The sequence below is a fragment of the Tyto alba genome, unplaced genomic scaffold (genome assembly GCF_018691265.1).
Source record: "Tyto alba isolate M040663 unplaced genomic scaffold, T.alba_DEE_v4.0 Super-Scaffold_9, whole genome shotgun sequence".
NCBI lineage: Eukaryota > Metazoa > Chordata > Aves > Strigiformes > Tytonidae > Tyto > Tyto alba.
This window is the reverse complement of record NW_024881330.1, coordinates 41,035,219-41,047,229: the sequence shown is the minus strand read 5'-3', so window position 1 is coordinate 41,047,229 and position 12,011 is coordinate 41,035,219. Positions and strand designations below refer to the sequence as shown.

Genomic DNA, 12,011 nt, shown 5'->3' with positions numbered 1-12,011 from the left:
GGATTCATAAAATGCAGTCTTTAAAACACACACACAACTAAACCCCACAAACAACATAACAATAGATCAATCAAACACACCCCACTCCCACCCCAAAACTTCCAAATCAACAGGAGACATGTAAGAACAGAGAGCTTAGCACAGACACCAACAAGGACTTGAATCGTTCCCCAGCCACTTACCTCTTTGAAATCTGTTGCACCATCCAAACAGTTTTTCCACGTTTCTGCAAGACTAGATAACACGTGATAACACATATCAATCACAGATTTGTTAAAAAAAAAAATTTTTTTTAAGGCTGTGCACTCCCTTGATGCATATTTGAAAACAAACCCAACCTAGCTGTAGACAAAATGTAAACAAACCTGTTGAACATTCTGTCAGCATGATCAAACTTTCCATTCTGCAGACAGAGCATGTATTCTGGTGCTAAGGAAAAAGAAAAAAATCATCAGCTCACTCCAAGCCTTGTCCACTTTGGAGGTAACTGTCTGCTCAGGGGGCGTGTAAAAACTGTCTTACCAACTCTAACGAGATAAAACAAAACATAACCCGGAGATGAATAGTGGCTCCCATACATGAACTTGGGCTCTGGCATTTCCTGATAACGTGTCTGCAACATATGAAGAAGAGAGAGATGTCTGTTTAAAATCAGCACTCCTGCTTTCCTTCAATATTGAACACATACACACGTTTGGTTTTTTTTTTTTTAAAGACATGTATCAGGAAAACCTTTTTTTTTTTTTTTTTTTCCTAATGATAAAACAAACTCTAAGTTCTAATAACCATGCGGCTTTAATCAGATCAGTAGATCAATAAGGCAAAAAATTTGTTGTAACTTATCATCCAGAATTATCAGGTTTTCAGATTTTTTTCCTCTCTCACTTTCACACATAATGACTCAACTTCAGAGGACTACAAACAAGTATTTCCTTTTTGTCTTTCACATGAAGTTTAATGAGAGTATGGAAGAACATACTGACTTAATTCAACCTGGAAGATTCCTTCCTGTCTGAAGCTCCTATGCGTTATCCCTGAAATCTATCATAATCTAAATAAAATAACTTACTGTAGTAAGCATGAAGCAGCTGACAGTTTGAGGAAACAGTCAGACCTTTGAAAGAAAACTTTTTTGCTGTAATTGAAAGCATAATATTGATCAAGTTCTTACCTTCCACAACCTTAGGAAGGTTTATGATTTTGAAATATTTAATCTTTTCTGTCAAAATAATGCAGTTAGTTTAGCAATATTTTTTCTCTTTCTAATGCTTCATTAAGAACTAATAAAGGCTCTAAAAGATTAAATATAGTTCTGTTCTGTAAATTACTTTGGAGTAATTAACTTACCATAAGAGACAATAGTTTTATACAAAGAATTAAACAGCAAGAAGCTGAGGACCTTCTAAGCCTGTATCTATGTGTTTAGCTGCTTATGGAAAGAAAGCCTGCCTATTTTGTAAAATGCAAAAAGTTTGCACACTATTATCTGCATGTGGTAATTTAGAAGTTGGTGCTCTGATCGCCATGGATTCAGATTTCCTCCCTTTGAAGTACTCTCCCTCAAACTCAGCATTTTTCTTAAATGCAAGTACTTAAGATTTCTACTACCTTTGTTTAATTCATACATATATTTTACATTACACATTTAAATCCATTGGTCTTGAGGTTTTATACTTCCATGTATGTTTATAGCATCTCAGTGCCTGCCACACAAATGCAGTTACAATATTGAAATGGATTTGGGGATTTTACTTTAAAAGTGATGTAAAAAATATAAAAGTATATATAGATGGAACTATAGTAAGAGAGAAGAAACAGATTAAAATAATTTTAAATTAGTACTGATGAAATCAAGCTGAAAATTAATGTGGTGTATTTACAGGTAAGTTTGCTGCTGATAAGGTTTATAGTTAGTTTTAGATATCCACATAAATCCCAAAGCGTGCTTGACAAAGCTTCTTTTATTGCCAGTATGTACAAGGCCCAAAACGTGCCACACATAAAAGCCAAGATTTACATACCAATAGTCTATCCAGCCTTTCCTTATTCAGGGCACCAATTGGTTTACTAAGGTCACGGAATGTTTCAGGTTTTGTCAGATCTAAAAAAAAAAAAAAAAAAAAAAAAAAAAAAAAAACCAACCAAAAAAACCGTAGTTAAACTTTGTGAATTCTACTAGACAAGAATGTTGCCCAATCAATATTTAAAAACAACAACCCTCCAAACATCAACAAAACAAGCAAAAAAAAACAACACAGAAGCCCTCCAGTAATTTTCACTGCTTCCTAACTGCAAAAAAATAAAGGCTTACTCAATCTTCCTTCTAGGTAGATGTAATATCATACCTCTTACTTAAGAGCTAGTAGTTACATGTACTTGAACTAGTAGTTACTCGTATGAGATTCCCCTACTCTATCCCTTGTAGAGGGACAGGGCCCTCAAAAAGACAAAACTTCCAACACAGACTGCACTTAGACCCTTAATCAAGGAGCCTATTTAGGCACAACCCTAGTTAGCCTCTTCCTTTCAGCTTGCAATGCTAAGAATTGTAAAAAACCACCTGGATTCTATACATTTCAATGCATCCAACTTGTTCAATAAAAAAATCATTTTACAGGTTCTTTTGCATTTATTAATATCACAGAGTTTCTGAACGCTCAGTACTGCTGATTTTCAAGGCAACCAAGCAGATGTGTGTAAAGAATGAAATATTTAACAGAAAAAGGTAGGTTATTTTGTCCACTACACTGAGGAGGGTTAAGTGCACAAGAAACCACTGAAGATGACTAATGCCAGGTTCATTCTGATGCAACATGAACTTCATGTGGTGTAAAACCCCCGAGACATTTTGCGTTGGGCACGATGCACTAACATGCCTTTTTGTATACACATACCTAACACTGAACTAGAGTAGTCTGCTATGATCCAGGGAAATACAGGATACTGGGAGAGATCGTTGCAGCTTCTATCAGCCAGATTGTTGAGATGAAGAAGATATTGGTAATTTGATATATGTCCTCGCTGCCATTGCAACATATAACTTTCAGCTGTATGCTCTGTAATATGATTTTCTAAAATAAAAGAAAAAGAGTTTTGATGTTTGGAGTTCCACCCCCAAATTATACTGTGATTAACATTATGCAATGTACTATAAACTAACCGAGGGCATAGTTGTTTAAAAGAACAAGTCAGAATTAAGTGGTAACTTCACGTTTCAAGAGCTATCATACTTTATACATTTTTTTCAAGATCTGTTCAAGCAGGCCTATATTTAATTCAACAACAACAAAAAGAAAAACACACAGAAGGAATGCTGAAACCAAACATAGAAACAAGGAATGGGAAAGCCCCGAATCATTTATGGAGGTATAGACAAATATTTGCAGACCATGAACGACTCTTGGCAATTAGGCAACTTTTAAGACTTCAAATTTCTAGAAGTTGTTCTGCTAGAGTAAAGAAAAAAGTTGAATATATTTTCCTACTGCACAACTAAGTATGCCCACTAACAACGACTTGTGGAAAGAAGTCGTATGTATGTAAATAGGATTCAGTTTCAGAACCACTGAAACTGAGAGACTAGAAGATAAAACTTGACCACCACTCAAGAAAGTAGGAATTATGCACCTGGAGCTTCTGTCTGAAGCATTAGACAGTGGCTCAAGAAATTAAAAATTGCACTACTTTCTACTCAACAGCTATACAGGTATGCTGCTGGACAGCAAAATGACCTGGGAATATTGATTTCATTTTGTCCCTCCACCTTAAAATGAATTAAAGAGGTTTCTTTGTTATCTTAGTCTGTTCTGTGTGTGGCAGGTTTAGCAAGAGAGATGGTGGTGGGGGGAGGAGAGGAGGGGGTGGTGTAGTTTTGCACAGGGGCTTTTTTGAGTTTTTTATTTTAATTGTTCCTCTAGTTTACCACACCTTGGCAAGTGCCTGAACTAGCAGAACTGAAGAACTGCAACTATGGCATGACGGTAAGAAACCATCCAAACATCAAGTAATCACAGTGAAACCACATCCTTGCCACACAAAGCATTACATGGCACACTTCTGCATGCTTGCTTTACTGCATCCATGTAGTAAGGCTGCTCTGCCTCCTACTTAAAAGTCTTTAAATATCTTTTACCACCATCTGCTGCTGAAGGCTACAACACAAAGCTAAAGAATTAGTATTTCCATGGAACATCAAATTATTCAAATATTATCACTACAGTTATTAACTAGAAGGAAAGGAATTCCAATTAGGATATGGCAGGCCTCTATTTTAGTTCAGCATAGGCCGTTAAAACATATTCAAACCCCCCCTCACCTTTAATACTTTAAATTCTACAAGTGAAAAGTGTTAGCACCTTCAAAAAGAGAATCTTCTGCTGTCAGAGAAAGCTACAGAGGTGCTGTAAACACCTCCAGAGAAAGGGCTCACCCTTTTTTTATTTCTAAGCTCCAACAATAGCATCATCATCATCTGCACCTTGAAATTTCATCTTTTAAGCTAACCAGAAAACAAAGTCTGAAGCAGGGTAACAGCATGCAGTTATTTCAATAACAGAGAAAATCGTGTCAGAATCTACTTCCTTTTTCTAAAAAGAAAATCTAAAAGACTGAAATGATTCTCAGGAGAAGTGATCGTTCCTTTGTGGACTTTCCACTTTGCTTTGTGACGTGGGGAAAATGGCAACTGATATTTAGGCAAATTAATGAAAATAGAACTAGAGTTCTGGTACAACAATAAGATAGTACAAAATTTACATAAACACTTTCAATATTGGCAGTAAACATGAGTTTCAATGTTTTAGTTGTAAGTAGCATTACAGAAAAACTACTAGTTTTCCCCCCTCATTTTTCCAGCACACACTCTAGCCTTTTAGAAAGTTTCCGTTCATGATCTGCAAAAGATATGTATAATTTTATAGGAATTAATGCATACAAGATTTAACAGAAATGAGAACGTAACTGTGTCAAAATGGTAATTTTTATCAACCACTATTAAGACTGAGGAAAGTTTGAGTATTTGTGTGTGCACTGGACATCCATCCATTACAGGAATTTTCTCAATAGGATTTTTACTTGAGTGGGGGCCAGGGGGATCCACTCAAGTCAGTCTATATTCTTTCAGCAAAACACAATTTAGATGAGCGGATCTTATTTATCCCCTTCTTTGAGGACAAAGTGTTTTGTGGGTTTTGTTTGTTTTGTTTTGATTTGTTTTGGGTTTTTTTGTTGTTGTTGGTTTTTTTTTGTTTGTTTGTTTGTTTCTTTGTGGGTTTTTTTTTTTGGAGGGAGGGGGGGAGTTAAATGACAGACCATATCAAGATTTCAAGTTGCAAATAAAAATAATTACTTTCACCTTAATAATTGTATCTCAGCTTTCAAATTCAGCTCTCCAAACAGAAACAGAATATATGCAACTTTGCAACATCCATTCAGAACTTTTCTTACTTCTATCAAAAATTTTTAGGGCTAATACATCTGTCTACCCTTCTCATTCTTCCCACAAACCAACAGAGCAAAACCCAGACAAATTTCCCCTCACAAGTTATTATGGACTACATTAATAAATAAATACTGCAAACCTATATATGTCGCAATAAGGAAATAGAGCTCATCTCGATCTTGATAGTTGTAGAATTTCAAGTAGATGTCAGAACACAGATCATTTTCTGTGCAAAATACTTCAAGTCCCTTAGAAGTTAAAGCAAGAAGAGAAAGTAAATGAGAGCAATTACTGACGAGCTGTAATATTCATGCTTTTTTAACAGAACATTCCGGTTACTAATATCTAAAACTTGAGACTCTAAGCTGTGTAGCAGTTTTGCCCACAAAGGCTAACATTTTGATCTTTCCTATTTCCAATCATAAAAGCATTCTGTTTACACCCAACTGAGCAAATAGCTTTATAGCTGTCCAGAGGGGCTCTGTCTGGATTGATTAAGCAGAGGTAATACACTTTTTTGTCCTAAGTGAATGGAGTGAGGCAAAGACTTAAATGTCTGTTTAGTTTAAATGTATTTTGAGACAAAAATTTTGTTCAAGACTGAAACTTCAGTGCAAACACTGAAAGCATATAGCTGAGGTTCTACTGCAGCACTCTCATCATCCCTCAGCCATATACAGCGGGACTCATCACTCTACATTAGTCTCAATCTGAACCAGTGATCAAGCTCCCTCCATGAATCAATCCAGAGAGAAAATATACCATGAGAGAGCAATTCATTCTACCCCAAGATCAGTGTTAGGAGATAAATGGAATGAATTGCTCCCTGGAGGTACTCATTTATCCCTTCGCCTACACTGAGTGCTTATGAAAGAAATTTTTCAACCTTGACAGAGTTCACTCTTCCCATTTTCATCTTTTTGACAACACAGGGAGCTAAACCACTTAAAAACCAGAAAGGATCTTGGAAGTACTGTCCACTACTTAATCCAGCGTTTTCTAAAATCGTGTAGCTTTTACCTAATGATAAACACAGCTTCAGCTGGTCATTTTAAGAAACAATATATGAAGCAAGACATTGAAAAAATAAAATAAAATTTGAGCTTACCAGTGGCATTAGCCCATGTCTTCTTTTATAGATGCGACGCACATTTTGCAGTGTTATTTGTACTACCGGTTTCTGTGGAGGGTGAGGGAGGGGGAAGAAAAGATGGAGATATTCTAGAAGATATTACTCTTCTACATTAAACTCTCCAGTCAATTTGTAGCTTTGCTTGACTAGTGATACTAGCAATGTGAAAATGATATCCGTCCATGTCATTTTAGCAGTGTAGCAGTGGTGCTAGGAAGTTACGTGAAAAAAGAAGCAGCTTGTCTTTGTTGTTGGTTCTTGTCTGAGTAGCAAAGCAGTTTAAGAATAAAGAATAGTGTACTAGCACCCGAGTCTGTCGCCAGTTATAACAATCATGCAAGAGAGGAGCAGAACACAAGAAGACTATATAAAAAATAAGGAAGCCTTTGGGCTGCTGGGCAAACTGTTTGCCAATGGTACCACCTGGTGGAGGGAAACTGAATGGCATTTTGTCATCAGCTGGGAAAATCCATTTTCCTTGTCTGGACATACTTTCAGCATATTAGTGGCCTGCTAAAACTATTGCTGCTATTTCTGTTATAAAGTTCCAAAGCATTAATCTGTCTGCAACATACACTCAGTTTTTCTCGAGAGAAAGAAATGATCAGTTCAATAAAAAACCTAGCTAAGATATTCCAATATCAACTAAACACATATAAAGCTCTCACTAGGTAGGAACAGCATCACAGAGGAAGATTAAGAAATGTATCTTAAATGAAATGTTACAAAAAGTGATCTTTAGATATTAATAGAGAATGAGCAAAGGATATTTTGTGCTTAGTAGGGGGGTCAATTTTAAGCAAGTTAGCACAGAATAAAGCCTCAGAAGTAGAGAGACACTGAATGCAACAAAGCAGCACAGATCACAAGAAAACCAAGAAGCTTCTGATTATGACAGAAAATAGAGTCTTCTTGGAGATATGCTCCGTGTGCATTAAAGAGGAATAATATAGAAAATGAAAACTGTCCACTAGAGGAGCAGTGTGCTCACATCATATGCAAGACCATCTATGAGGCACTTACAGGATATCCATTAAGAGGCTGGAAGTACAAGTTAGCATCAGTAACACACACATGCCCTGGATTAGTCACCAGAGGTGTCACCATTTCTGCTTTACATTCCATATGCAGCGTTTCAGAAATGCTTTGAAATCTACAAGTGAAGAAAAGGAGTAAGTTTACCTCCAGTTCTTACTTAGGTAGAGCTACCCTTAAATTCTTTAGAAAGGTTTTAGGTTAGTTTATAATCTTGGGACATCAGAATGGGGACTTCACTAAGCCTATTTTAGATATGAAGAAAGCTCTTTGTTGAGACCTCTACTTTAACAGGCCCTCCAGAAGGGAAACTTGCTGTGCTCTGCACCAGTCTCAGAGCAGTAAACCAGCAGACTTTGCTATACAGAGCTTTGTTTGGCATCTATAATGATGCCTAATTTGCAACAGATTCACAGATAAACATAACAGTTTGGAGAGATAAAAATGTAACACGTTCATCTTCACAACACAGAATTTCCCACTGTCCATTCCAAATGGTTCAGAATACAAAGAAGGTAACTCTCTGAATCAGAGAACTTATGCTGCCCCAAACGAGCACCTGTTAAGTACTGATGCATGAGACTAATCAGCCAACAAGCTGAAAATAATTTCCCAGTAGAAAGTGATTAGAAAGATACCTGTTTTTATCAAATGAAGTTCTAGCCAAGCGTGACTGCAATATAGCAGTTATCTAATGTGGAGAGAAAAACAAGTTAATATGGTCTATGATTCAAACACAATTAGGTTTTATTATTAAACAGTGATATCAGAAATACTCAGATACTTACCATGGCAGCTTGGTCTCCCATCTTATCTAGACAAGAAGCCCTGTAAAGCTAAAGAACAATGAGCTTTACGTGAAATAGCACAGAGATCTCCCACACAGCTCAGAAGTCAATAGAAAATGGGGGGGCTTTAGCATTCTTGGTGACAGAGTACTAAATGAGCGATTATTATTTCTTTTTAAAGTCAGACATATTTGTTCATTGCCACTGTCATGTTATTACTTTGTCTGTATACCACCACCCTGCATAGTAAAAGCTAATATGGGTAGCTTACAACAGCTGTCAGAACTAGATGCTGTGTTCAACTGTTACATTTTAAAAAGAGATACTTCACCTTGAGATTAAATATTTAAAGAAAGCTCTCCATTAAATATCAAAAAAAGATGCTGTGAAGTGTGTAATGATACTAAATAATCGCATACCTGATGCAGAGTTTGCACAACATCTCCTAGTTTCCCAGCAACATCTAGTTGAAATAAGTGTTCTGTTCTACCCTAAAATCAGAAATACATTTACCACAAATGAGTCTAAAATAAAGCTCAGTGAAAAAAAAAAAAAAAAAAAAAAAAAAAAAAAAAAACCAACCCTAAAATCAAAATATTCTAAAACCTGGTCAAAGTATGTATGCTATCAAAGGTTGCATAAACATTCCAAAGACAGATGTTAAACCTGCTTTTTATTTTTTTCTCTACAAATGTATCTTCCCTGTGGTAATCTCTTTGTGCAGCATTTAGTCTGTTATTTACTACAATGAAACATAATAGCTTTGAAGTGAACAAATTAATATAGTGTAAACATATGCAGTAAATGCAGAACTAGTACCTGCTCTGTCTATTTTAATATCAAGTAAACACACGTAAATATAGAACTAGTAAATGACATTTAAACACCTTCTGTATCTCTTTTGGAGAAAAAGATACTGGCCCATCAAATCTTTAAAGATTAGGCTATAAAAGTTATCATTCTCTTCTATATAAATAGTTTTGAGCTGATCCAATCACAACCTGTTTTGACTAGTCATAAAAACCTCACTAGCATATCACCCAGCATATGTGGCACACTCATTTTTCCCCTACTAATTTTTCCCAGCTTTCTTAAGCATTGTTGCATAGTACATAGTTCTGGTTTTGACTTAAGTGTATTAAAAGTATGTTCATGGATCAGCTGATACTCTTACACATAACTCATATTTAGCAAAGGTGGTGGGGTCAGTATGACACCTGAATAAAACTGTACCTACACATTTATGCAGGGTTTTGTAATTTCTTGCAATAGACTTTAAAAAATTGATCAGTAAGGCTACATCAAGACACTGATCAGTGGATACGACTGGATTAATTTAAAACTGAAGGAAAGAAGACATGGAAATCTAGATGGCCTTCGGTGTAATGCATGTGACCTGAGCTGAACTGACAGCAATCCAAGAGGAAAGAGTGCTTCAGGAAGCAAATGGAGCTGGAGTAAAGGGAGATGAGAAACTCAGTAGCAATTTAAATAAAAACCTTGTAACATTTCACCCAGAGCACCGTTTCCCTTCAACAGGGAAAGCACAGCTCTCAGAAATCCTAGGGGATGGTCTACAAGGTTTTCTTACAGCCAACAATATGAAAGCTTTTGTGAGCAGTTCTCTCTGTAGCTCTCCAGCCATATGCCAAGACAATACCTCAGTATTTTGTAACTGATCCAAAACAATCCATGCAAGACATGGAAGATAAAGTGTAGTGCCAAATTCCAGCACTCTGGGACACATCTGGAACTGGCAATGTTTTAAGCAGAAGTACTTAGCAGCAACATAAAAAATTTGAAATGATTGAAGGCAAACTAGATTTCTTGTTTTAATATGCAGAAACAGCTGCGTATTTGTGAAGCAAATTGTAATGGTTAACTCTCAGGAACGTTTTAGGTATGAATAAATCTTGACTTAAGAGAAAATAAAGTGACAAGCCTTCCAAACAGCCCCTTCGATTCTTTTCTTTTTCACTGTGTTGGCAATATAAAATACTTGTATGATACTTAATAAATCTTGCACATGGAGGCAAAACAGAAAATAGAAGGACTAGAAAACAGATTCAACACATGAAGAACTAATGGCACAAAGCAAACAAAGAAAATTAAAAAAAAAAAAAAATCATCCTAGTTTAGATACAGATCTAATCACAAAACCAACCCAAAGCAGTTGTTGAGAGAAGAGAGATCATCTCTTGACTCTTTGCTGTTCATTACAATAAGACAAATTTATTGTCTTTTTGTACTCCATTCCTTAAATTTATTACTTGAACAAATATGTAGAGAAATATAATTCTGTCTGTTTCAGTTCCTGAGCAAATACGTTGTTTAATGACTGCATTTTCATTTTGTGTTTGTGTCTTAACCCATCCCACATTCTAGGTGAAAACCCCCTACTTCTATGCCTTGACACCTCCAGGCTCAGAACCAGAGCAGACCCACCTCATCAGCAGAAAGCAACCAGAAGTTTGTTCTGATTTCTGCTGTGAGCAGCCTTATCTGCCATTTCTTTGCACTGTGAAGCACTCAGCTGAAAAATACCAATTAGAAACCTCTTATCTGAGGTGTGAGCAGAACTGAGAAGTCATTTAGCCAGGATGCAGTGTCCACTGAATACTAGTAGCCAGCTAAAAGCTCTGACTGTTGAGCCTACATAGTTACACATCAAGGTAAAGAGCAAGTGTCAAGTCTGCAGTATAATCCTCCAAGAAATAACCCAAGCCCATTATGGAAGAATTCAGACACTTGTTTTATCAATATGCACAATTACTTTTTTAAAAAAAGGAAAAAAGCTATCATATTCCTCAAATGATAATTATCTTACTCTTTCAGAAATGAGAACATAAATCCTTGCAAAACATTAGTTTGCTAAGAGTAGCGAAAAAATATATACTTACTCTTACTGTTTTATAGGGTGCAATAATGTTTCTTTCTTTAATGAGAAAAACCTGAAAGAGCAAGAGATGTTACAGCATCAGTCCTTAAAAAAAATAGTAAAATAAACCAGAAGCACTGATAAATACAAAGCTAAAAATGCTGCTTAAGCAAGCAAAGCACTGGGTTGCAATATCCTGCTTTGGCTACCCCAGATAAACTGCAGAAAAACAATGACCTTTCAGAGCAGCTAACTGCAAGAGGGGCAAGTGTTCAATTTAGTTGAGAGGCTTACTTACTTATGCAGTTTATTAGTGGGCTTTTATTCTAATCATATGACCTTGAAGGAGCTGCAACATTAAAGCCAACAGGCACAGCCATCAATCTAATCCTAGTCAATGGAAGGATCCTCCCCCTCTTTTCTTCTGGTGGCTCTTGCCCTTAGGGTTCTGTCCTGATGGGAATTGCTACACAGTGGCAACTCACAACGAAGTACTGTGTAAACCTTCTCAAATGAACCCCTTCTTCCACTGCCAAACATTTCACTTCCAGTTCCAACCACCACGAATACCAGATGTCCTCTCTTATCCAACAGGATGTTTTTGAACAGATTGGTTTCTCTGGTGCTATTCTCACATCTGAGAGCATCTTCCCTCCCTAAAACCCACATGAAACTACCCTCCTTCTTCAGAGCATTCTCAACTCCTATAGAAAGACTTGACTGCTAGCACATTGGTTT

The 12,011-nt window shown here is 36.4% G+C and overlaps 1 protein-coding gene across 2 annotated transcripts in view; it reads right to left on the bottom strand.

Moving 5' to 3' along the window:
* The window catches only part of NSMAF (neutral sphingomyelinase activation associated factor), a 40,348-nt gene that overhangs the window by 13,306 nt on the left and 15,031 nt on the right, over window positions 1–12,011 (bottom strand). The window contains exons 6-17 of one of the 2 annotated variants that reach the window (XM_042785933.1): window positions 11,296–11,346; window positions 8,815–8,886; window positions 8,396–8,443; window positions 8,246–8,298; window positions 7,596–7,725; window positions 6,549–6,620; window positions 5,580–5,688; window positions 2,895–3,071; window positions 2,022–2,101; window positions 523–613; window positions 366–429; window positions 183–234 (exon numbers count right to left, since the gene is read on the bottom strand). In XM_042785933.1, coding sequence (XP_042641867.1) covers window positions 183–234; window positions 366–429; window positions 523–613; window positions 2,022–2,101; window positions 2,895–3,071; window positions 5,580–5,688; window positions 6,549–6,620; window positions 7,596–7,725; window positions 8,246–8,298; window positions 8,396–8,443; window positions 8,815–8,886; window positions 11,296–11,346 — 999 coding nt within the window. The remainder of the gene's footprint in view (window positions 1–182; window positions 235–365; window positions 430–522; window positions 614–2,021; window positions 2,102–2,894; window positions 3,072–5,579; window positions 5,689–6,548; window positions 6,621–7,595; window positions 7,726–8,245; window positions 8,299–8,395; window positions 8,444–8,814; window positions 8,887–11,295; window positions 11,347–12,011) is intronic. The other variant, XM_042785934.1, reaches the window with a different exon arrangement.